Source organism: Ranitomeya imitator, chromosome 5 (assembly GCF_032444005.1).
Source record: "Ranitomeya imitator isolate aRanImi1 chromosome 5, aRanImi1.pri, whole genome shotgun sequence".
Taxonomy (NCBI): domain Eukaryota; kingdom Metazoa; phylum Chordata; class Amphibia; order Anura; family Dendrobatidae; genus Ranitomeya; species Ranitomeya imitator.
This window is the reverse complement of record NC_091286.1, coordinates 175,641,502-175,669,051: the sequence shown is the minus strand read 5'-3', so window position 1 is coordinate 175,669,051 and position 27,550 is coordinate 175,641,502. Positions and strand designations below refer to the sequence as shown.

Sequence of the window (27,550 nt, the reverse complement as noted above, 5' to 3'; positions counted from 1 at the left end):
ACTCACCATTCTTGTGATCATTTTGACCCCACAGGGTGGGAACTTGCATGGAGCCCCTGATTGAGGGACATTATCAGTGGTCTTGTATGTTTTCCATTTTCTTATTATTGCTCCCACAGTTGATTTCATCACACCAAGCTGCTTGCCTATTGCAGATTCAGTCTTCCCAGCCTGGTGCAGGGCTACAGTTTTGTTTCTGGTGTCCTTCAACAGCTCTTTGGTCTTCACCATAGTGGAGTTTTAGTGTGACTGTTTGAGGTTGTGGACAGGTGTCTTTTATAGTGATAACAAGTTCAAACAGATGCCATTACTACAGGTAATGAGTGGAGGACAGAGGAGCATCTTAAAGAAGAAGTTACAGGTCTGTGAGAGCCAGAAATCTTGCATGTTTTTCAGTGACCAAATACTTATTTTCCACCTTAATTTGCAAAAAAAATCTTTACAAATCAGACAAGGTGATTTTCTGGATTTGTTTTCTCATTTTGACTCTCATAGTTGTGGTCTACTGTATCTATTAGGTCAAGTACAGGCCTCTCTCATCTTTTTAAGTATAAAACAAGAGGGGATTATAGGGAGAGAAATGGGAAGCGCAGACTTCTGAATGTAGTAGTTAGTTTCCAAAGGTGTATACCAATCCATGAATCACTCCATTCCTCTTTCCATTCAGTTTGCTGCAGAGATCTGGGAACTGATGAGCGCACTGAACAGTGCTTTCATAGGCGATAACACTTTGTAAATATTTTTCCCAGTAATATGCGCTCCTGAAGAATGATAATGATGGAACTCGGTATTCTGAATCAAGGATGATTTTTATTTCAAACTAAAATACAACCGGTTTTGACTTCTTAGAGTCTTCCTCAAGTACTCAGATACGCAGGATTTTGCACTCTGAGGAATCTAGCAAAATTCATATATCAAATAAATTTTATACACAAGTTTTTTCACACAGCAAGAAAAAAATGTTAAATTTCACACAAAAACTTTTTTTACACACAAATTTTTCACTAAAAGTATTTTTTCTTTTCTAAATACTCTAAATATAATTATACTATATATAAAATTTCTTTTAAAATGTTATTAAACATACTAAAGGGTGATTTCATACTAAAATGTAAAATCCTACAAAGATATACATTATGACAAAACAACACTTCCTTGGGGGCGTGGCCTATGCCTTGTACCATGAGGACGTAGGAACCGGGTGCTCCAGTGAAACCCACAAAATCTAACTCAATCTGCGACGGTTTTGAACCATCTAAGCTTAAATTCCACCTTATTACCATCCTAAAAAGCTATTGGATCTTTCAAGATCATTTTGGTCTAATTTTGGCACTTTTTGAGGACTTTGCGGCCTATACCTCCTCACAGGCCTGAAGCCAGGGACTAAATTTTTACATGTGGCCTGGATCCTCCTCCTCTCTCTCCTAAGAGTCCTGCAACTACTGGAGACTCAAGATAACAGGGGTCCTCTCCATACCCTCCTGCACTTTGAGGGGGTTTCCCTGAGAAGAAAGGAGCCGCTGAAGCCCTCCTTGTACAAAGGACAAGGCTGAACTCCTGCACCACCGCAAGTAAAGGCAAAGATCCAGTCTCTTTGGAGCGGCACTTCAGTTGGGGTAAGCCCTTAGATTCACAGCCACTGTATTACCGATCTCCCCTGACCCTAGCCTCCACAGCCCTGCATACTCCCGCATCACTGGCCGGGAGATCAGGGAGCCTCACTGCAGACAGAGTAAGCAGGACGGAGATCCCTCCCTCCCCCGCCTCTCCAGCTGCAGCTAAGAGAGAATCAGCCACCAACACCTGCCCTGCAGAAAGGAGCAGTGAAGACGCTCCATCTCTGCAGCTGCTGCCGACGCCAGGAGATCTAATTACAAGGCTGCTCTGTAAGAACAGGCAGACAACGCTGCCATATTACACCGCCCACAGCGAGACAGGGAGCAGTGCTGTAGAATTATCAGTGCTTAAGGCAGGGAGAGGTCTTCCCTAAATAAACAGTTGGGGGCTAAAGAAGAGGAACAGTAATATATAATTACCATAAACATTACTAGCAGGGAGCCACTGTGGTTGCATATACTGAGGTCACTGATAGACCCTCATACTCCTCTAGCCCCAAGAAGTGCTTGAATCCGAGGAGGGGGCAGTCACACTGTCTGTGAGAGCAGCCTGGTTGTGCTAATATATTTTCAATTCAATTCAAATGAGCTTTATTGGCAGGACTAAGTACATGTTAGCATTGCCAAAGCATATGGTGAAAATACGGGGGTGGGGGAGGGGGGCATATAGAGGTCCAGGGAATATCAAATTCCTTTTATATGCAAGTAAGGGTTAATCTCATTCCCTTCAGGATTAAAGGGACAGAGAGCTAAACTGCCACAACAATAAGCTCAAAGCTCACAAATCCTATTAGAGAGTCTGGCCTGGGGAACTCTCAGCACCACAGCACCACCTACTGGCTTATATCTTAAAGGTGAAGCTCTTTTTCCCATAATCGCTGTGAAACCTATATCTTCTAAGCCTGCCACCTCTTATTACGTATCAACCACTACTATTCAAGTAAAAAGGGGGAAACATTAAAACAAACAAGGGGGTAAGCCGGACAACGCTTTATACACCTACAAAACCTCTCCTTATCTCCAGAATGAGTACCACTAGAAACAAAGGGTCCTCTCCTACCTCAAAAATCCCCAACCTACCAAAAAGCAACAAAGCTCATCCACAACGCCAAGTAAACAGCGATAGAGCCACTACTACTAATAGAAGCAGATCCCGCTCACCACGCAGGCTTAACACTCCCACAAAGCAATCTTACTACCCCCAACGCACATCCGTAAATACTGGTAAAAACAACCAGATCCTCGCGGAGATGGACACTTCTCAGAGCCTTAAAAGAAATGCTCCAGGAACATGGGGAAAGGTTTATACCTCTTCACACGAACAATCTGGCTCGGACAAGGAGTCAGAGGATATCTCTCCAAATTCCTCCCCCGTGAAACCCTAGGCCAAGAAAAATCCCCCAAGCTATAACTATGAGTAAGAGTTTCCATCTTTAAAGGGATCCAAAGTAGGTCTCGAACCGCCACAGGGAGACGTACTTTCATACTTGGCCAAACTATCTGAAAAAATGGAAAAAATGGGAAGGGATATGGACAAAAACTTCAAAGAACAAAGTAAACAGATTGACCTTAAATTAAATTCAATGTTTGAAAAGCTCTCTGAAAAGATTATCAACCATGAAGAGAGACTACAAAAACTTGAACGAAAATCAGCTAACTCGTCCTTTGACTTAGAGGAACTTTCTGCTGAGGTATACAAACTCAAGCTTAAAATCTCAGATGTGGAAGATAGAAGCCGCCACAATAATTTAAAGATACGAGGCATCCCGGAAAGCATTCCTCCAGAACGTCTCTCTGATCATATTAAAGACATCTTCAAAACAGCTATACCTAACCTCTCCTCTTCTGACCTTGAGATAGACAGGGCTCATAGACTTCCGCGGCCCCCAAAATTAGCAGCCGAAGTCCCAAGGGACACAATCCTGAGGGTACACTTCTTCCAAACGAAAGAAAAAATTCTAAAATACCTAAAGGACCAAAAAACGTTCCCGGACCCGTATAGTGATCTGAAGGTCTTTCCTGACTTGTCAAAATTCACATTAGACGCTAGACGCTCCTTCTCCGGCGTCACCTCTGCCCTCAGGGATAAAGGAATCCCGTACAATTGGGGGTTCCCCCTCAAGCTCCTAATCCGCTACCAGGGCAAAGTTATCCCTGTCTTCACCCCAGAGGAAGGCACCAACTTCTTAAGTTCCATCTCCAGACCAAGACAACATACTGGAAATAACTTCACTGCCTACTAGGTTCTCTTTATGCCTACTTTGGGTTTCACTATTACCCGTCCATGTGAAATACCCCGAGTGTCTAGTAGCAGTTCATTAATTAGTGTTCTGCTTATGTTTATTGTTTACTGTTAACAATCTGCCTTTCTCTTTACACGTTGCTTCTTTTGTTGATATACACCGATTGTATTCAAGTATTGGTTCAGTCTATATCATTGTATCCATCTGTTCCAGGTTCCAAGTTACTTAGCTCTCTACTGATCATTCCCGCACCTATTCCAAATTAGACCCATCATGAGTTTCAAACTCACCTCTTACAATGTGAAAGGCCTAAATAGCCCATGGAAGAGGTTCTCCCTCTGGAAGGAACTAGAAAGATCACACATAGACATTGCATGCATTCAGGAGTCAAAGTTCATGATTAATAATCACCCACACCTCTATCACAAAAAGTTCCCCCACATTTTTACATCCTGTGGTCCCCAGAAAAAAGCAGGTGTAATCACTATGATAAGTTCTTCAACTCCTTTTGAAATCATAGAAGAACATTAAGATACTAATGGTAGATACATCTCTTCTTGATCTGCAAAATCAATGACCAAATCTGTACCCTAGTAAACCTTTATGGCCCCAACCGTCACCAGATTCGCTTTCTAAACAAGCTTATGAAAACCATCTCCAAGGTTAGGAAAGGTGAACTAATTCTTGCTGGAGATTTCAACATTACACCGGATAGCACTATAGACTCCTCCTCACACACCCGCAGTCCCTCAGATAACCTAAATCAGTGGATCTTTAAAAACGAACTTTTCGACGTCTTTAGGTGCCTAAACACGTCGTCTAGAGAGTACACTTTCTTTTCCGACGTTCACCAGTCCGCATCCCGGATTGATCTAATCCTTACGGACGTGTTCACTCTCCCCAGACTCCAGGAGATCTCTATAGGCAAAAAATCTTTCTCGGATCATTCACCAGTACACAGTCTTATTCAATTAGGTCCCCCTCTTAAGAAAGCCAATACGTGGAGATGTAACTCCAGCATCCTTCACGACACCTTCCACAAGCAAAAAATAGAAAAGACCATTTCCCAATTCTTCCTAGAGAACAATTCCTCCTCAACCAATCCTTTCAACAATTGGTGTACTCACAAGGCTGTACTCAGAGGTACTTTCATTGACATTTCGTCAAAAATTAAAAAAGAAAATAAAAGGAAAATCTTGGAAGTCCAAACCCAAATCCACAATAAAGAATCCAAAATACTAGCCCATCATTCCCAATCTTCCTCTCTCCAAACTGAACTCTTGACCTTGAGACAAAATCTCAAGTCACTCATCACCACTCCTTATGATGCTGTAGTAAAATCCTCAAAATATAAATATTACTCCTCACTAAATAAACCGACTTCGTTCATGTCAAATAGGGTAAAGAATAAAAGAATTTACAATAGAATCAACAGAATAGTAGCCACCTCCAAAAACGGCATTTTATCCCACCCCCAAGATATAGTTAACGAATTCGCCCACTTCTGCCAAAAATTATATAACCTCAAATCAACTTTTTCCTCTTCCCTACCCAACTCGTCAGCTATCATTGATTAACTCAACTCAATTAATCTTCCCTCTTTATCAACCGACGACTTGGCCTTTATGTCTGCCCCTTTTTCCCCTATTGAAATAGAAGATACTATTAACAAACTCCCCCTCCACAAATCCCCAGGCCCCGACTGTTTCAATAATTCATATTACAAAACCTTCAGTAAACTTTTATCTCCTCACCTTGCAGAAGTATTCAACTTCGCCGCCGACCGGGGGTTATTTTCCAAAGGAAATGCTTGAGGCCTCGATTGTCCTGATCCCGAAACCTAAAGGTCACCCTGAACTATTGACCAGTTATCGCCCTATTTCCCTCATCAACACAGACATAAAACTGTTCTCCAAAATATTAGCCAACAGGTTGAGTAATTTTCTCCCGTCTCTTCTGGCCAACGACCAAATGGGATTCACACATGGGAGACAACCCGCAGACGCCACAAGGAGATTGATAAACGCCATCAGGTACGCCAATTCAACAAAAACCCCAACAACTTTAATATCACTAGATGCCGAGAAGGCCTTTGACCGCATAAATTGGGACTTCCTTAGACACACTCTTTTCAAATTTGGATTTAATAAAAAACTAGTGACTACTATTATGGCACTATACTCAAACCCAAGCGCGAAAATAACCTCCAACAACCATATCTCAAACCCCTTTACTATCTCAAATGGCACCAGACAGGGGTGCCCCCTATTACCCCTACTTTTCAACTTGGCCCTTGAACCTCTAGCCGAACACATTCGTAGCAATGCCAAAATTAAAGGTATCCATACCCAACACAAGGAACACAAAATAAGCCTATTCGCAGATGATATTATTTTGACTTTAACTGACCCCCAAAACTCTTCATCTGAGGTTTTTAGTGAGCTGGACAAGTTCTCAGATTTATCCAACTACAAAATCAACCAGTTAAAATCGAACATCCTTCCCCTTAATCTTGACACTAAACAAACGGATGCAATAAAGGATAAAACATCCCTTAACTGGTGCAACAGAGAGATTCCTTATGGTGAAGATAAATCTGAGAAATTTGACAGATTCAATAAGCAAAGACTGCTTAATCTTTAAAGAAAAAAATCTCTCTTGGTGGGGAAAAAATTATATCCTTAAAACACATATCCTTCCAAAAATTCTATATGTTCTCCGATGCCTCCCTCTGCCTATCCCGGTCATACTCCTAACAAATATCCAAACCTTGTTCAAAACCTTCTTGTGGGGAGGAAAAAAAGCTAGGACTTCTTCCTCATCATTATACAGGAAGAAAGGGAATGGTGGGATGGGCCTTCCTAACATTATTGGCCATTATCAAACCCTTCTGATTAAACAAAGTGTCCATTGGATTTCCCAACGTGAACCTCCGGCCTGGTTTGACTTGGAATTATTTTTAAATAATGGCAAACAGTTAAGTAATATCATCACTCAAGCAATCTCAAACCATCTTCCTAACTTCAACGCTCACCCTCTATTCCAGGCCATTGCCCAAGTTTGGCGTAAATTCTCCAAACCAAGCAGACGGACACACAAATTCTCCATTCTTAAAAACATACCCCTTACTCTTATCTTTAGTCTCTCTAATATAACCCTCCCTACAATTTGGCCAGAATTTAAAATCATTAAATTGGGAGATATCCACAACGGCTCCAATTTCTTAAACTTTTCATCCCTGAGGAAAAACTTTAACGTTCCTCACTCCTTTTTCTTAGAATTCTTCCTCTTAAATATAATGTCCTCGCTTTTCTTAATTCAAAAATGAACTTTACCCACTCCTCAATAAAAGTCTTACTCAATCCTCACCATAAAATCTTCTGGAGTCATGGTTTTCTCTATGACTCTTTCAACAATGACGATAGTTTGTCAAAAAGCCCTTATATGATCACCTGGAAAAAAACCCTAAAATCCACCTTTTCTCCTGAGCAATGGGAAGAAGCTCTCTCCAAAACATACAACTCCACAATCTCATTCCCACTTCAAGAAACATACTTTAAAACTATTAGTAATTGGTACCTTACCCCGGCAAAATTAGCACACTTCGGTCCTTCAAACTCATCCTCACCCCTTTGCTGGAGAGACTGCGGCTTCAAGGGAGACCTATTACATATGCATTGGGAATGTCCTAGAGTCAAAATAGTCTGGTCTTGGATCTCTACCACTCTCAATAAACTCTCTAACAAAACTTTAACCCTCACACCTCAAATGGCCCTTCTTTCCCTTAACTTGGACGAACTAGACTTGGCACTCCAACCCATTTATTCATCTTTGTCTTGTAGCAAAAAATCTCATCACTTTCCACTGGAAAAACAAATTACTCCCAAATCCAGAGGTTATCCTACACCTAGTCCAGCAACACAGATCACATGAACTGAAATTTGCTTTGATTAGCAATCAGTTTGCAAGATTTTACAAAAAAATGGAACAAATGGGACATGGCCTTTCCGTCCCCCATTACTTAATTCCCTCACCACCAAATTCTAGGTGCAATACCATTTAATTGTATATTCCGCGTACTATCTAATGGTTCAATCCTGGTTAAATATTTGCTCACATATGATTGGCCTTAATTGGCTTGCAATCTCTCGTTTGTTTATTTGTCTATGCGTTGGTTCGCAGTTGTTTCGTTTAAACCTTATGACCTGGACATTATGTACCCTATAAGTGTATATCACTGTTGCTGTAATGTTGCATTGCTATTTTTCCCTATGCCCCTCCCTTCTTTCCCCTCCCCCTTATTACCCCCTTTTTCTCACCCCCCTCTTCCCCTCCCCCCCCATCCTATCCCGCCCTTATTCCCTTTTCTTGCCTGCTATTTTAAAATCCAAATAAAATCTTTGGAAAAACAACACTTCCTTGTTTCATATTGTGACTATTTCCAAATGCCAAATCAAATTTTTCAATATTTAATTCATGTCAAAATTAAAGAAAAAAAAATGCGATTTTATACCTGCTCTGTTTTAAAGAGCCATTTTTAGTATTGTGTCTCTGGCCATTCATACGAGATCGTAAGGACTGAATAGTCTGACCCACGTATTGCAGGCCACAGGCACAGATAAAAACATATATATCGCAAAATCACTATCTAACGTTAATTTTTGTGTGATCGCTATGGTTTCAGCCGTACTATACGACCAGGGGCGCTGCTATCATAAAGCAAGTTGAATACATTGCCTCAGGCGGCGGAGCATCCTTAAAGACGGGGTGGAAGAGCAGCAGTCAGAACACGTGAGGCCGACTCTCCCTGTAATCCCTGCTCTGACACTTGCTGACAGTGCAGTGTCACAACAACCTAACGTGCGGCGTGCCTGTTGCCAGGTGACTGTTACTTACCCGGGCTGAGGTGCAGAGGCGGTGCCCAGTCTCCTGACCTGCTGGGACACACACATTGCTGGGAGTTAGACTAGTCACAGAGCAGTTAGCGGCAGTAAGTAACTGTAAAAAACATCACCCGCCCCCACCGGCCCCACATGCTGCTGCTGCACAGCTCTGTCACAGTTCACAGCTTCCCTCCATCAGACTGTCAGGGTTTTCAGATCTGAAAGCAGTAAGGAAGTGGGATATAGCAGAGCTGGTGTGTGTTACCCCATGTGGATGAGCTGAGGTTGTCAGATATGGTCCTGCTAAGACTTATTTGTACTGATTTTACAATGTGGGGGGGGGGGTTTGCAGTTCGCAGCAGAGAGGCAGCAGAGAGGCTAGGTTCACCCCTGTATACGACGTGATGTAATGAGTCCTATGGGTGATAATTTTGCAGGTACAACATTTTCGGGAACCACATCGATAGATACCCGGTTTGGAAGCATCCGTTTTGTGTATCCTAATTTTTTCTTTTCCTATCGCCACGACAGCACCCACTATGAGAGAGGGGATCTGCCCACCATCAGGACAGGAACCTACAGGTTAAAAAGGGGCGGTCCCCCTCGCCCTCCAGTTTGGGTTCCTGTCCGGACGGCGGGAGCCTGCAGGTCAACTTACCCGGGTCCACCAAGCCTCTGCGTGGTTTCCGGAGAGAACGGCAGAATCGGGGGCACTGGAAGCAGCGTCGGGGATGTACTGCTCGCAGCCCCCCCTCGTCTGGCCGGAATGAGATGCGTTCCCAGGGGCCGGAGTATGCCGCCCTGGGTCGCAGACGCGCAACGCTTCTGAGCGGATGTCTGCGCTTGTGACCCGGAAGTAGTTATTCTACTTCCGGGATTGGCTGTTCATATTGGCTGTTAGCTATCTGTCCATACACACATTTTTTATCTATCTATTCATATTGTTGGTCATTGGCTATTATATGTATCTGTATACCTACGGTATATTGGCTGCCTTTGACCATTATATGTATCCATCAGGGGTGTCATTAATGTAAAAGATCCGGGGCTCCAGCCTGAAGGTTTGTCCCAAAGCCCCTGATCTCCTGCCAGACTGGATTGGGGGTGACAGCGAGTCAGGTGAAAGTTACTCTGCCTGTGCACTGACTGCTGCCACCCAACTGCCATGATACCTGCCTCTGTTTTCCTTTCCCTTGCTGTTGGGAAGAGGCACACGGCTGCACTGTAGAAAAGATGATGTGCTCTGTACATTGCATCCACCGTCCTCAGTGAGCTGAGCAGCAGGGCTGGCAGACCAGGCAGCTGCCTAGGGCCCCTGCTCCTCCAGGGGCTCCCAGCCAGTGGCGTGCCGCTAATGTGAGTAAGAGGTGCCTGGCGCTGCCCCCTCCCCCAACCTTATCAGCATCATACATGCCAATATAGTTGAAGGCAGTGATGAAGGAGAGAACATCATGTGACGCTCTCTCTTCCATCACTCCCCCTCTGCCTCTGACTCAGCGTGTGCAGGTAGGGGAGCTGAGATGCTCTGCAGAAGCCAGAGCAGGGGGAAAGAAGAGGAGAGGTAAGTATTGTGTGTGTATATGCATTATAGTATGTATTTGTGGGGGGCTGCTTCATGCTTTGTGTGTGGGGCTGCATTATACACTGTGGGGCTGCTTTATACTCTGAGGGGGCTGCATTATACTCTAAGGTGGCTTAATTTATTTTGTGTGTGGGGCTGCATTATACTGTGTGTGTGAGGGGGTGTATTCTACTCTGAGGTGGCTACATAATACTCTGAAGGGGCTGCATTATACTGTGTGTGGGGGGGCTGCATTATACTCTGAGGGGCTGCATTCTCTATGAGGAGACTACATTATACTCTGAGTGGACTACATTATACTCTATGAGAGGGCTGCATTATACTCTGAGGGGGCTGCAGCGTACTCTGAGGGGGCTGCAGTATACTCTGAGAGGGCTGCATTATACTCTAAGGCGGCTTCATTTATTGTGTGTGTGGGGCTGCATTATACTGTGTGTGTGGGGGGTCCATTCTACTCTGAGGGGCTACATAATATTCTGAAGGGGCTGCATTATACTGTGTGTGTGGGGGTCTGCATTATACTCTGAGGGGGTTGCATTATTCTCTATGAGGGGACTACATTATACTCTGAGTGGACTACATTATACTCTATGAGAGGGCTACATTATACTCTGAGGGGGCTGCAGCGTACTCTGAGGGGGCTGCAGTATACTCTGAGAGGGACTGCATTAAACTCTGAGGGGGGCTGCATTATACTCTGTGAGAGGGCTGCATTATACTCTGAGGGGGCTGCAGTATACTCTGAGGTGGCGGCTGTATACTCTGAGGGGGGCTACAGCATACTCTGAGGGAGGCTGCATTATACTTGGTGAGGGCGCTGCAGTATACTTTGAGGGGAGCTGCATTAGCATTATACTCAGGGGGCTGCAGTATATTCCATGGGGGCTGCATTATACTCCGTGGGGGCTGCTTTATACTCTGTGAGGGCTGCTTTATACTCTAAGGCGGCTTCATTTATTTTGTGGTTGTGGGGCTGCATTATAGTGTGTGTGTGAAGGGGTGTATTCTACTCTGAGGTGGCTACATAATACTCTGAATGGGCTGCATTATACTATGTGTGTGGGGGGCTGCATTATACTCTGAGGGGGCTGCGTTATTCTCTATGAGGGAACTACATTATACTCTGAGTGGACTACATTATACTCTATGAGGGGGCTGCATTATACTCTGAGGGGGTCTGCAGTGTACTCTGAGGGGGCTGCAGTATACTCTGAGAGGGACTGCATAATACTCTGTGAGGGGGCTGCATTATACTCTGAGAGGGGATGCATTATGCTCTGAGTGGGGCTGCATTATACTCTAAATTGGCTGTAGTATACTCTGAGGGGGCTGCAGTATACTCTGAGGGGGGCTGCATTATACTCTGAGGGGGCTGCAGTATAATCTGAGGTGTCTGCATTATACTCTGTGAGAGGGCTGCATTATACTCTGAGGGGCTGCAGTATACTCTTAGGGGGCTGCAGTATGCTCTGAGGGGGGCTGCAGTATACTCTGAGGGAAGCTGCATTATACTTGGTGAGGGGGCTGCAGTATACTCTGAGGGGAGCTGCATTATCCTCTGTGAGGGGGGCTGCAGTATACTCTTAGGGGGGCTGCATTAGCATTATACTCAGGGGGCTGCAGTAAACTTCATGGGGGCTGCTTTATACTCTGGGGGCTGCTTTATACTCTGAGGGGGCTGAATTATACTGTATGTGTGTGGGGCAGCATTATTCTCTGAGGCGGCTGCTTTATACTCTGAGAGGGCTGCATTATACTCTAAGGCGGCTTCATTTATTGTGTGTGGGGCTGCATTATACTGTGTGTGTGTGGGGGGGTGTATTCTACACTGAGAGGGCTACATAATATTCTGAAGGGTCTGCATTATACTCTGAGAGGGGCTGCATTATTCTCTATGAGGGGACTACATTATACTCTGAGTGGACTACATTATACTCTATGAGGGGGCTGCATTATACTCTGAGGGGGCTGCAGCATACTCTGAGGGGGCTGCAGTATACTCTGAGAGGGACTGCATTATACACTGTGAGGGGGCTGCATTATACTCTAAGGGGGCTGCATTATACTCTGAGAGGGGATGCATTATGCTCTGAGTGGGGCTGCATTATACTCTAAGGGGGCTGCATTATACTCTGAGGGGGCAACAGTAAACTCTGAGGGGGGCTGCAGTAAACTCTGAGGGGGGCTGCAGTATACTCTGAGGGGAGCTGCATTATCCTCTGTGAGGGGGGCTGCATTATACTCTGTGAGGGGGCTGCATTATACTCTGAGGGGGGCTGCAGTATACTCTGTGAGGAGGCTGCAGTATACTCTGAGGGGGCTGCATTTTACTCTGAGGAGGCTGCATTATACTCTTTGTACACGTCCCCGGAAGAAGAACTGGCGAAACGCGCGTCGGGGTGGGTTGCGTACTAGGACACGGGCATATCACAGGTAATATACCAATACATAGTAACTATGTGGGTAGTTTTGGCAGCATCTAGGCAGTGAATTTTACACATGAATAGGTTACCTTGGCTGTTTCGCCACTGAGGCTTGTGCCAGTGGCTTTAACTAAAGTGCGGTATAAGGAGGTTCTGGGTGTACCTTGTAATACAGCATAATGTGCATATTTGTATATTGTGCCTGTCATCTACCAACATAGCATTTTGTGATTTGTGCTTTACTCCTAGTGGCCTCTAGCTGTGGTTGAGGTACCTAGGTGTTTATGATACATGTTTATTTTTGGTTTATTATAATAAAATTTGTTAGATTTTACATTCCTTGTGCCATCAGTTTATTTGCTTTGGTGGTACTGTGGTCTCTTTGGGGGCTGCAGTATACTCTGAGGGGGCTGCATTATACTTTGTGAGGGGGCTGCCGTATACTCTGAGGGTGCTGCATTATGCTCTGTGGGGGGCTGCATTATACTCTGAGAGGGCAGCAGTGTACTCAGAGGAGGTTGTAGTATACTCTGTGAGGGAGGCTGTGTTATACTCTGAGGGGAGCTGCATTATACTGAGATGGGCTGCATTATGCTCTGAGGGGGCTGCATTATACTCAGGGGGCTGCAGAATACTCTGAGGAGGCTGCAGTATACTCTGAGGGGGGCTGCATTATACTCAGAGGGCAGCAGTATACTCTGAGAGGGGGTTGTAGTATACTCTGTGAGGGAGGCTGTATTATTCTCTGAGGGGAGCTGCATTATACTCTGAGATGGGCTGCATTATGCTCTGAGGAGGGCTGCATTATACTCAGAGGTGGCTGCAGTATACTCTGTGAAGGGGCTGCAGTATACTATGAGTGGGGCTGCATTATACTCTATGAGGGGTGCTGCTTTATATTATATGTAGTATATGGGACCAACATTATACTGTATTGAGTACTATCTGTACCCATCATTCTTCCTCAGCCGGTGTAAAGAGGCCGAGAAACAAGCGCCGAACGACTTCAATATTGTCGATCGCACTAGTTTTTGCAGCCTGAACTCAGTGCATGTAAATACAGCAGAAATGTTTCTGTATGATGGTGCAGGTTGTTAGCATTTTATGCCCTACTTCTTTTGCCCAGGGCCCCACTTTGCCTAAAACCGGCACTGCTGAGCAGCCTCTAGTTTTGGCTCAGGTGGGGGCTGGGCTGAAGTAACTAATGTGTGTATCTGTATGAGTGTGTTTATTGTGTATATCATTGTGTGTTTTTTTTCTATGTGGTAGTGTGTGGCTTTATGTAAAGCTTGTAATGGGCAAAAAAAACCCCCATGTAATATGTGTAAACTCCAATCCTTAATGGCCACCGCTGCGTCTTTTTATGTCGGTTATTAACCCCTTAATCCCATATGACGTACTATCCCGTCCAGGTGACCTGGGACTTAATTCCCATGGACGGGATAGTACGTCATATGCGATCGGCCGCGCTCACGGGGGGAGCGCGGCCGATCGCGGCCGGGTGTCAGCTGCCTATCGCAGCTGACATCCGGCACTATGTGCCAGGAGCGGTCACGGACCGCTCCCGGCACATTAACCCCCGGCACACCGCGATCAAAGATGATCGCGGTGTGCCGGCGGTGCAGGGAAGCATCGCGCAGGGAGGGGGCTCCCTGCGGGCTTCCCTGAGACGATCGGTACACGGTGATGTGCTCACCGTGTACCGAGCGTCTTCTCCCTGCAGTCCCCGGATCCAAAATGGCCGCCGGGCTGCATCCGGGTCCTGCAGGGAGCACTTCCGGGTCAGGATCAGGCTGCAGCTGCAGCTCTAATCCTGCCCGGCTGTATGTCAGATCACCGATCTGATAGAGTGCTGTGCACACTGACAGATCGGTGATCTGTGATGTCCCCCCCTGGGACAAAGTGAAAAAGTAAAAAAAAAAATTTCCACACTTGTAAAAAAAAAAATAAAAAAAAAATTCCTAAATAAAGCAGAAAAAAAAAAATATTATTCCCATAAATACATTTCTTTACATAAAAAAAAAACAAAAAAACAATAAAAGTACACATATTTAGTATCGCCGCGTCCGTAACGACCCGACCTATAAAACTGGCCCACTAGTTAACCCCTTCAGTGAACACCGTAAGAAAAAAAAAAAAAAAAACGAGCCAAAAAACAACGCTTTATTATCATAACGCTGAACAAAGAGTGGAATAACACGCGATCAAAAAGACGGATATAAATAACCATGTTACCTCTGAAAACGTCATCTTGTCCCGCAAAAAACGAGCTGCCATATAGCATCATAACCAAAAAAATAAAAAAGTTATAGTCCTCTGAATAAAGCGATGCCAAAATAATTATTTTTTCTATAAAATAGCTTTTATCGTATAAAAGCGCCAAAACATAAAAAAAATGATATAAATGAGGTGTCGCTGTAATCGTACTGACCCGAAGAATAAAACTGCTTCATCAATTTTACCAAACGCGGAACGGTATAAACGCCTCCCCCAAAAGAAATTCATGAATAGCTGGTTTTTGGTCATTCTGCCTCACAAAAAAATCGGAATAAAAAGCGATCAAAAACTGTCACGTGTCCGAAAATGTAACCGATAAAAACGTCAACTCGTCCCGCAAAAAACAAGACCTCACATGACTCTGTGGACCAAAATATGGAAAAATTATAGGTCTCAAAATGTGGAGACGCCAAAACTTTTTTGCTATAAAAAGCGTCTTTTAGTGTGTGACGGCTGCCAATCATAAAAATCCGCTAAAAAACTCGCTATAAAAGTAAATCAAACCCCCCTTCATCACCCCCTTAGTTAGGCTAGGTTCACATTGCGTTAATGGGTTAACGCTAACGGACAGCGTTGCACGGCGAAAATGTCACAATTAACGCCGTGCAACGGGTCCGTTAGCACAACCATTGACAGCAATGTGATTTTCAGGTGTAGCGCATCGCTAGAGCGTGCCATTTTCGGCTCGCGCTAGCAAGGTGCCATTCTTTTGTGGCGCGCCTCAGACGCTGCTTGCAGCGTCCGCGGCGCGCCCGAGGTCCGATCCCCGATCTTCCAGAGCGGGGACGTTAACGCGACCACTAAACACGACACCTAAAAAGACATTGTGTTAGCGCAATCCGCTAGTGCTAAACGGATTTCCCTAACGCAATGTGAACCTAGCCTTAGGGAAAAATAATAAAATTAAAAAAAATGTATTTATTTCCATTTTCCGGTTAGGGTTAGGGTTAGGGTTAGGGCTAGGGTTGGGGCTAGGGTTAGGGTTTGGATTACATTTACGGTTGGGATTAGGGTTGGGATTAGAATTAGGGGTGTGTCTGGGTTAGGTGTGTGGTTAGGGTTACAGTTGGGATTAGGGTTAGTGGTGCGTTTGGATTAGGGTTTCATTTATAATTGGGGGGTTTCCACTGTTTAGACACATCAGGGGCTCTCCAAACGCGACATGGCGTCCGATCTCAATTCCAGCCAATTCTGCATTGAAAAAGTAAAACAGTGCTCCTTCACTTCCGAGCTCTCCCGTGCGCCCAAACAGGGGTTTACCCCAACATATGGGGTATCAGCGTACTCGAGACAAATTGGACAACAACTTTTTGGGTCCAAGTTCTCTTGTTATCCTTGGGAAAATAAAAATTTGGGGGGCTAAAAATCATTTTTGTGGGAAAAAAAAGGATTTTTATTTTCACGGCTCTGCGTTGTAAACTGTAGTGAAACACTTGGGGGTTCAAAGTTTTCACAACACATCTAGATAAGTTCCATGGGAGGTCTAGTTTCCAATATGGGGTCACTTGTGGGTGGTTTCTACTGTTTGGGTACATCAGGGGCTCTGCAAATGCAACGTGACGCCTGCAGACCAATCCATCTAAGTCTGCATTCCAAATGGCGCTCCTTCCCTTCCGAGCTCTGCCATGAGCCCAAACAGTGGTTCCCCCCCACATATGGGGTATCAGCGTACTCAGGACAAATTGAACAACAACTTTTGGGGTCCAATTTATTCTGTTACCCTTGTAAAAATACAAAGCTGGGGGCTAAAAAATCATTTTTGTGAAAAAAAAAAAGAATTTTTATTTTCACGGGTCTGCGTTATAAACTGTAGTGAAACACTTAGGGGTTCAAAGTTCTCACAACACATCTAGATAAGTTCCATGGGAGGTCTAGTTTCTAATATGGGGTCACTTGTGGGGGGTTTGTACTGTTTGGGTACATCAGGGGCTCTGCAAATGCAACGTGACTCCTGCAGACCAATCCATCTAAGTCTGCATTCCAAATGGCGCTCCTTCCCTTCCGAGCTCTGCCATGCGCCCAAACAGTGGTTCCCCCCCACATATGGGGTATCAGCGTACTCAGGACAAATTGGACAACAACTTTTGGGGTCCAATTTATTATGTTACCCTTGTGAAAATACAAAACTGGGGGCTAAAAAATTTTTGCGAAAAAAAAATAAATTTATTTTAACGGCTCTGCGTTATAAACTGTAGTGAAACACTTGGGGGTTCAAAGCTCTCAAAACACATCTAGATAAGTTCCTTAGAGGGTCTAGTTTCCAAAATGGTGTCACTTGTGGGGGTTTTTAATGTTTAGGCACATCAGGGGCTCTCCAAACCAACATGGCGTCCCATCTTAATTCCAGTCAATTTTGCATTGAAAAGTCAAATGGCGCTCCTTCCCTTCCGAGCTCTGCTATGCACCCAAAAAGTGGTTTACCCCCACATATGGGGTATCGTCGCACTCAGGACAAATTGCACAACAACTTTTGTGGTCTAATTTCTTCTCTTACCCTTGGGAAAATAAAAAATTGGGGGCGAAAAGATCATTTTTGTGAAAAAATAAGATTTTTTATTTTTACGGCTCTGCATTATAAACTTCTGTGAAGCACTTGTTGGGTCAAAGTGCTCACCACACATCTAGATAAGTTCCTTAAGGGGTCTACTTTTCAAAATGGTGTCACTTGTGAGGGGTTCCAATGTTTAGGCACATCAGGGGCTCTCCAAACGCAACATGGCGTCCCATCTCAATTCCAGTCAATTTTGCATTGAAAAGTCAAATGGCGCTCCTTTCCTTCCGAGCTCTGCCATGCGCCCAAACAGTGGTTTACCCCCACATATGGGGTATCGTCGCACTCAGGACAAATTGCACAACAACTTTTGTGGTCTAATTTCTTCTCTTACCCTTGGGAAAATAAAAAATTGGTGGCGAAAAGATTATTTTTGTGAAAAAATATGATTTTTTATTTTTACGGCTCTGCATTATAAACTTCTGTGAAGCACTTGTTGGGTCAAAGTGCTCACCACACCTCTAGATAAGTTCCTTAAGGGGTCTACTTTCCAAAATGGTGTCACTTGTGGGGATTTCAATGTTTAGGCACATCAGGGGCTCTCCAAACGCAACATGGCATCCCATCTCAATTCCAGTCAATTTTGCATTGAAAAGTAAAATGGCGCTCCTTCCCTTCCGAGCTCTGCCATACGCCCAAACAATGGTTTACACCCATATACGGGGTATCAGCGTACTCAGGACAAATTGGCCAACAATTTTTGAGGTTCAATTTCTTCTCTTACTCTTGGGAAAATAAAAAATTGGGGGCGAAAAGATCATTTTTGTGAAAAAATATGATTTTTTATTTTTACGGCTCTGCATTATAAACTTCTGTGAAGCAATTGGTGGGTCAAAGTGGTCACCACACATCTAGATAAGTTCCTTAGGGTGTCTACTTTCCAAAATGGTGTCACTTGTGGGGGGTTTCAATGTTTAGGCACATCAGTGGCTCTCCAAACGCAACATGGTGTCCCATCTCAATTCCTGTCAATTTTGCATTTAAAAGTCAAAATGGCGCTCCTTCCCTTCCGAGCTCTGCCATGCGCCCAAACAGTGGTTTACCTCCACATATGGGGTATCAGCGTACTCAGTACAGATTGTACAACAATGTTTGGCATCCATTTTATCCTGTTACCCTTGGTAAAATAAAACAAATTGGAGCTGAAATAAATTTTGTGTGAAAAAAAGTTAAATATTCATTCTTATTTAAACATTCCAAAAATTCCTGTGAAACCCCTGAAGGGTTAATAAACTTCTTGAATGTGATTTTAAGCACCTTGAGGGGTGCAGTTTTTAGAATGGTGTCACACTTGGGTATTTTCTATCATATAGACCCCTCAAAATGACATCAAATGAGATGTGGTCCCTAAAAAAAAATGGTGTTGTAAAAATGAGAAATTGCTGGTCAACTTTGAACCCTTATAACTCCCTAACAAAAAAAAATTTTGGTTCCAAAATTGTGCTGATGTAAAGGAGACATGTGGGAAATGTTACTTATTAAGTATTTTGCGTGACATATCTCTGTGATTTAAGGGCATAAAAATTTAAAGTTGGAAAATTGCGAAATTTTCAAAATTTTCGCCAAATTTCCGTTTTTTTCACAAATAAACGCAAGTTATATCGAATAAATGTTACTACTAAAATGAAGTACAATATGTCACGAGAAAACAATGTCAGAATCGCCAAGATCCGTTGAAGCGTTCCAGAGTTATAACCTCATAAAGGGACAGTGGTCAGAATTGTAAAAATTGGCCCGGTCATTAACGTGCAAACCACCCTCAGGGGTTAAGGGACCTTAATCCTCAGTGCCGCTTTCTCACGTCACTGAGGATTAAGGGTATGTGCACACGTCAGGATTTTTTCCTGACAAAATCCTGAGAATTCTGCCAGAAATCCAGGTGCTTTTTTCGCGCGGATTTCTCGAAATTTGCGCGTTTTTTGCGCGGATTTTTTGCGTTTTTTATTTTATTTTCCGGAATGTCCTTTTTAATAGGAAATCCGCAGAAAATCCGGAAAAAGATAGAGCATGTCCGGATTTTTTGCGGTATGCGTTTTTTTGTGGAAAAAAACGCTACCATATGCACAAAAAATGCAGAATGCATTCTAAAAGATAGGATGCATAATGTTAGTGTTTTTTTACCGGATTGATAGCGTTTTTATGGCGAAATTCCGCAAAAAAAAAACGCTAAAAATCCTGACGTGTGCACATACCCTTAATGTAATGTGCCCCCCAGAGGGCGAAAATCCCACAATGACAGTTCTATGTAACAGCTGACATCTTTCGGCAATCCCTTAAATGTTGCTTTCAATCGCGACAGAGTCATCCAAGCTGTTAAAAAACCTCCTTTAACACCATCGTTCCCCTGCAATCTTAGTCGCGGGTTCTGATCATCTTATGACCTGTTACACCCAGCTATAACCCGGTTCAAACAGGCTAAGTCAGTATAGAATTGACAGTTTTCAGACATTGCAGTACACAAGTACTGCAGTGTATGAGACCAGCGATCAAAGTAAAAAATATTGATATCCCACAGTGAGACTAAATGAAAAAGTAAAAACAAGTTGAATGAAATATGAAAAAAAAGAAAAAAATCCACTCAAAACATACAAAAATCACGGAAAGCCATTTCACTCCTAAAAACACAGCCTTTGTGTTAAAATAAATATGAACAAAAAAAAGTACACATAATTGGTTTTGACACATCCTCAATGAACCAAATTATAAACGTGTCATGTTATTTATTCCACATGGTAAAAATGTTTATTAAAAATAACCCAAAAATGTCACTTTTTCATCATACTAACACAAAAAAATTGAATAAAAAGTGATAAAAAAGTAATTTGTAAAAAAGAAGGGGTATAAATAAAAAGCCCAAATTGTCCCGCATAAAGTCCTAATATGGCTCATTTGCAGCAAATAAAAAAAAAAGTTACAGCTCTCAGAATATGGCAATGGAAAAATAAATTAATTTTTGTAAAATATTGTTTTGGTTTGTAAAATCAGCAAAGCATAAAACACTAAATAAATCTTGTATTGTAATCGCACTGACCCAAAGAATAAAGCCGCCTAATCACTTTTACTGCATGGTGAACAGCATAAAAAATATATAAAAACAATAAAATTACTGTTTTTTATTCACTGTTTTTCTGACAGTAGAGATGAGTGAACATGTTCAGAAAACGTTCGCCAATCTCAAATTCGGCATGAACGTAGCACATTCGGATTCGTGTTCGCTTTCACAAGCATTTTTACTCAAAGTCTGCAAAAGTCGGTCACAGTTTGGCAAATCATCACGTTTCCACAAATGTTTTTGTTATTACGGTACTTTATCTAGGCTAGTGGTGCTGTATGATAAGTGGGGGGATGGGGGAACGTATTTCATGAGGGAGTGGAGTGGTTAGAGGAGCATGTGGATAGGTTACATGAACGCTCTACAACGTCATGACACAAGGTCTTCTGTTATTGGTTGCCGAAGTCACATGTCACTGGCCATATGAAAAGTGAACATCTTGTTTTGATGGCACCATTGTCTCAGTGTCACAGTACAGAGTGGTCGCTCGACTCTACTATACTTTATAACAATCATTTTATATTTCCACTGTATTTTGGAAGTATTTTATCTCATGGTGTAGCATTATTCATTGGCTGTTTCACATATTGTTTTTATACAGTATTTAATGGCCTATATATCTTTTGCATTTTTTTGCATTTTTTTTACTTTTATAATTAACAAACATTTACTCGTTTTACGTTGGTATAACATGCATTATTTTATTTTTTTTTCGCTTTCAATTTGTTTAATGCAGAACCGTATTTAGCAAGAGCATTATGTGGTTCATTACATCATTCACAGACCTTTTCTATTTATTTTTTATTTTGGTTGTACATTGACAAATTGTTTTTGTTGGTGTCTTTTTAGGAAAATGGACTAGATTATGAAGCATGCTTGGTTGCTCAATGTGATGCTCTAGTGGATGCATTAAACCGTCAAAAGGCAAAGTTGCTTACCAAAGTCACAAAGGAACGGGAACATAAATTCAAGGTAAGGAGCAATGCTCAAGCTTTGGAAAAAGACACATAACAAGTATTATGTAATAATAGTACAATTAGTAACAATAATTACCTACAGTAATGAAGAATTTTCTTATCGATAAATATCAAAATTGTTTGCTAGATTATATGGTTTATATAAGATTAACATTGACTAAACCACAATTTGTTTTATTCAGTGATCACACCTATGCAATCTGGTATTGAATAATAGTAAATTGCTGTACTGATGGCTTTACTAACTTTATTAAAGCATACGATCTTCTATAGAACCAATTTAACATTGTGTATATAGACAACATCTGTATAGAAAACTAATTGTCTTAGAACATACCGTATTTCGCTTTTATTCATTCCCATTACTGTGAGCTGTGAAAATGCTGGTGACGGAAGTGGACAGTAATGTGACCGCAAGTATTTGATTTTCATAGTCCCGACCACATTCTGAGTTGACGTGTCTGGCCTCACTCAATTCCTTTGCATTCAGAGAGACTGTGCACGTATAGCCGGCATGTGACTTGTTTGCAAATTATAGCAGTGCGATCTGTGCTTGATATGAATATTCACGAGTCTGCAGTCACATAGAGTGATTTCTACCCTAAGACCAGACAACTCTTTTAACCCCTTCATGACATCCATACATGCATGGTGCCATGGGAGGTGTATTGCCGCAAACTGTGTATATGTATGGCGTGACGATCGTGCTATATCACTCCCAGTGCCGGCATGATCATTAGCGGGTGTCAGCGCTATAAGATAGCTGACATTGTGGCAACACCCACAATCAGTCCTAGCACCGATTATGGTCTCTCATGCTGCTGTCATTAGTGGCAACCACATCGATCGGCGTGTAGGGGGAGGAAACACTTGTGATCGCATTGTGCTGATGGTTTCCATGGTGACCGCAGGCAAAAGATTGCAGTGAGATCACTGGTGACTGGTAAGTTCCTGCTGAGTTCATTGGAAAGTATTAGTTTAGCAATTAGGGCAGGGAAAGTTGATGGCCCATCCTAGGACAAGGTAAAAAAAAGTTTTACAAAATTATAAATATATATAATCATAAAAAAATGGAAAAATATTATTCCAATAAATATGGAATGCCTGCCAAGGCAGCGGGGTACTTGGCCCCGGGTGCGGTCTTAAAGGGGATGTAACGATGGCTGCGACCCGGTCCGTTGCCCTGGGTGCCCAATTAAAGGGAAAAGGTCTTTAAGGGATATTGTAAATAAAGTCTATTGTTTGTGACGCCACCTGTGGTTCTCGGTCAGTAGGGACCGATGCCGCTTAAAGGGGTCCTTTGGGGTGATGGTAGGGTGGCTAGATGGTGACGCTTCCCACAAGTGAAGCAGGCTCCCCAAGGCTTCCCATGTGTATGGCACCAATGATGTGATGGATGATATAGTAAAGAACAAGGACACAGGTTTGCAGTATTTACCTGGTTTACTGATGGCAGTAGTCCTCAGTCCAGGGTACCAAGTGCAGGGTAACTGTGGTCCGGCCGGCTTGAAGGTAGTAGGAGGTCCCTCTCCCAGGTGAGGTCCGTAAGACTTTTTCTACTTGCGCTAAGATGGCGAAGTCCCTGCCGCTTGAAGCTTAGTTGCAAAGTCCCCTTTCTCCTGTCCTAAGACACATGTCTGTACGATAGGCAGCGCAAGCCTGTTTATAGGATCTCTATCATGACCCGGGCACTCAAGTTACTGCTACACCTCAGACTTGGTGCAGGCAATTGACATACAGTCCTATGTCCTCCGGTTCTGTCACGCGTCCTGGAGAACAACACGACCTTGGGCTCCCGGTACCCGGCTTCTGGGCTCTAGCTCAAAGGGTGTCCTTCCGCTGTTCCCCTGCTGTGCCTCTTCCTCCTCTGTGCTTCTTACCTCTAAGCTCCTCCACTATTCAACTCCAAGTTATCACTCTTTCCAGGGGTTGCAGCTCCCTCGTGGCTGCTCGGCCCCTCTGTCTGTTGCAGACGTCCTTCCTCTATCTCTCCCTCCTGGAGACTACTTGTCTGTTACAGATACATATATTTATGTCAAAACAAAAATATCATATATACTCGAGTATAAGCCGACCCGAGTATAAGCCGACCCCCTAATTTTGCCACAAAAAACTGGGAAAACTTATTGACTCGAGTATAAGCCTAGGGTGGAAATGCAGCATTTACCGGTGAATTTCAAAAATAAAAATAGATCATTACTTCCCCATAGCTGTGCCATATAATGCTCTGCACCGTTCATTATTTCCCCATAGCTGTGCCATATAATGCTCTGCACCGTTCATTATTTCCCCATAGCTGTGCCATATAGTGCTCTGCACCGTTCATTATTGCCCCATAGCTGTGCCATATAGTGCTCTGCACCGTTCATTATTGCCCCATAGCTGTGCTATATAGTGCTCTGCACCGTTCATTATTTCCCCATAGCTGTGCCATATAGAGCTCTACACCGTTCATATTTCCCCATAGCTGTGCCATATAGTGCTCTGCACCGTTCATATTACCCAAAAGCTGCCATGTAGTGCTCTGCACTGTTCATATTTCCCCATAGCTGTGCCATATAGTGCTCTGCACCGTTCATATTTCCCCATAGCTGCCATATAGTGCTCTGCACCGCTCATATTTCCCAATAGCTGTGCCATATAGTGCTCTGCACCGTTCATATTGCCCCATAGCTGTGCCCCATATAGTGCTCTGCACTGTTCATTTTTCCCCATAGATGCTCCACATAAATCTGTGCCATTGCTGCTGCTGCAATAAAAAAAACAAAAACACATACTCACCTCTCTTGCTTGCAGCTCCCAGCGTCCGGTCCCGGTGTCTCACCGCTCAGACTGATCAGGCAGAGGGTGCCGCGCTCACTATATGCGTCATCTCGCCCTCTGACCTGAACAGTCAGAGCGGAGAGACACCGGGAAGATGGAGCGGCGCCCGGCGTGTGGAACGGGGACAGGTAAATATGACATACTGCACCGTTCATATTTCCCCATAGCTGTGCCATATAGTGCTCTGTGCCGTTCATATTTCCCCATAGCTGTGCCACATAGTGCTCTGCACCGTTCATATTTCCACATAGCTCTGCCATATAGTGCTCTGCACCGTTCATATTTCCCCATAGCTGTGCCATATAGTGCTCTGCACCGTTCATATTGCCCCATAGCTGTGCCCCATATAGTGCTCTGCACCGTTCATATTTCCCAAAAGCTGCCATATAGTGCTCTGCACCGCTCATATTTCCCCATAGCTGTGCCATATAGGGCTCTGCACCGCTCATATTTCCCCATAGCTCTGCCATATAGTGCTCTGCACCGTTCATATTTCCCCATAGCTGTGCCCCATATAGTGCTCTGCACCGTTCATTTTTCCCCATAGCTGTGCCCCATATAGTGCTCTGCACCGTTCATATTTCCCAAAAGCTGCCATATAGTGCTCTGCACCGCTCATATTTCCCCATAGCTGTGCCATATAGGGCTCTGCACCGCTCATATTTCCCCATAGCTCTGCCATATAGTGCTCTGCACCGTTCATATTTCCCCATAGCTGTGCCCCATATAGTGCTCTGCACCGTTCATATTTCCCCATAGCTGTGCCCCATATAGTGCTCTGCACCGTTCATTTTTCCCCATAGAAGCTCCACATAAATCTGTGCCATTGCTGCTGCTGCTGCAATAATAAAAAAAAACCCACATACTCACCTCTCTTGCTTGCAGCTCCCAGCGTCCGGTCCCGGTGTCTCTCCGCTCTGACTGATCAGGCAGAGGGCGCCGCGCTCACTATATGCGTCATCGCGCCCTCTGACCTGAACAGTCAGAGCGGAGAGACACCGGGAAGATGGAGCGGCGCCCGGCGTGTGGAACGGGGACAGGTAAATATGACATACTGCACCGTTCATATTTCCACATAGCTCTGCCATATAGTGCTCTGCACCGTTCATATTTCCCCATAGCTCTGCCATATAGTGCTCTGCACCGCTCATATTTCCCCATAGCTCTGCCATATAGTGCTCTGCACCGTTCATATTGCCCCATAGCTGTGCCCCATATAGTGCTCTGCACCGTTCATATTTCCCAAAAGCTGCCATGTAGTGCTCTGCACCGTTCATATTTCCCCATAGCTGTGCCATATAGTGCTCTGCACCGTTCATATTTCCCCATAGCTGCCATATAGTGCCCTGCACCGCTCATATTTCCCAATAGATGTGCCATATAGTGCTCTGCACCATTCATATTGCCCCATAGCTGTGCCCCATATAGTGCTCTGTACCGTTCATTTTTCCCCATAGATGCTCCACATAAATCTGTGCCATTGCTGCTGCTGCAATAAAAAAAAAAAAAAACACATACTCACCTCTCTTGCTTGCAGCTCCCAACGTCCGGTCCCGGTGTCTCCGCTCTGACTGATCAGGCAGAGGGCGCCGCGCTCACTATATGTGTCATCGCGCCCTCTGACCTGAACAGTCAGAGCGGAGAGACACCGGGAAGATGGAGCGGCGCCCGGCGTGTGGAACGGGGACAGGTAAATATGACATACTGCACCGTTCATATTTCCCCATAGCTGTGCCATATAGTGGTTTGCACCGTTCATATTTCCCCATAGCTGTGCCACATAGTGCCCTGCACTGTTCATATTTCCACATAGCTCTGCCATATAGTGCTCTGCACCGTTCATATTTCCCCATAGCTCTGCCATATAGTGCTCTGCACCGTTCATATTTCACCTTAGCTCTGCCATATAGTGCTCTGCACCGCTCATATTTCCCCATAGCTCTGCCATATTGTGCTCTGCATCGTTCATATTGCCCCATAGCTGTGCCCCATATAGTGCTCTGCACCGTTCATATTTCCCAAAAGCTGCCATATAGTGCTCTGCACCGCTCATATTTCCCCATAGCTGTGCCATATAGTGCTCTGCACCGTTCATATTGCCCCATAGCTGTGCCCCATATAGTGCTCTGCACCGTTCATATTTCCCCATAGCTGCCATATAGTGCTCTGCACCGTTCATATTTCCCCATAGCTGTGCCATATAGTGCCCTGCACCGTTCATATTTCCCCATAGCTGCCATATAGTGCTCTGCACCGTTCATATTTCCCCATAGCTGTGCCCCATATAGTGCTCTGCACCGTTCATATTTCCCCATACCTGTGCCCCATATAGTGCTCTGCACCGTTCATTTTTCCCCATAGATGCTCCACATAAATCTGTGCCATTGCTGTTGCTGCAATAAAAAAAAAAAGCCACATACTCACCTCTCTTGCTTGCAGCTCCCAGCGTCCGGTCCCGGTGTCTCTCCGCTCTGACTGATCAGGCAGAGGGCGCCGCGCTCACTATATGCGTCATCGCGCCCTCTGACCTGCACAGTCAGAGCGGAGAGACACCGGGAAGATGGAGCGGCGCCCGGCGTGTGGAACGGGGACAGGTAAATATGACATACTGCACCGTTCATATTTCCACATAGCTCTGCCATATAGTGCTCAGCACCGTTCATATTTCCCCATAGCTCTGCCATATAGTGCTCTGCACCGTTCATATTTCCCCATAGCTCTGCCATATAGTGCTCTGCACCGCTCATATTTCCCCATAGCTCTGCCATATAGTGCTCTGCACCATTCATATTGCCCCATAGCTGTGCCCCATATAGTGCTCTGCACCGTTCATATTTCCCAAAAGCTGCCATATAGTGCTCTGCACTGCTCATATTTCCCCATAGCTGTGCCATATAGTGCTCTGCACCGTTCATATTGCCCCATAGCTGTGCCCCATATAGTGCTCTGCACCGTTCATATTTCCCCATAGCTGTGCCATATAGTGCTCTGCACCGTTCATATTTCCCCATAGCTGCCATATAGAGCTCTGCACCGTTCATATTTCCCCATAGCTGTGCCATATAGTGCTCTGCACCGTTCATATTTCCCCATAGCTGTGCCCCATATAGTGCTCTGCACCGT

The 27,550-nt window shown here is 44.2% G+C and overlaps 1 protein-coding gene across 2 annotated transcripts in view; it reads left to right on the top strand.

Annotated features, from left to right (window-relative positions):
* Nucleotides 1-27,550, top strand: part of TRIM67 (tripartite motif containing 67) — a 483,887-nt gene that overhangs the window by 145,401 nt on the left and 310,936 nt on the right. For both annotated transcript variants that reach the window (XM_069769348.1, XM_069769347.1), the window contains exon 3: nucleotides 21,477-21,599. In XM_069769348.1, coding sequence (XP_069625449.1) covers nucleotides 21,477-21,599 — 123 coding nt within the window. The remainder of the gene's footprint in view (nucleotides 1-21,476; nucleotides 21,600-27,550) is intronic.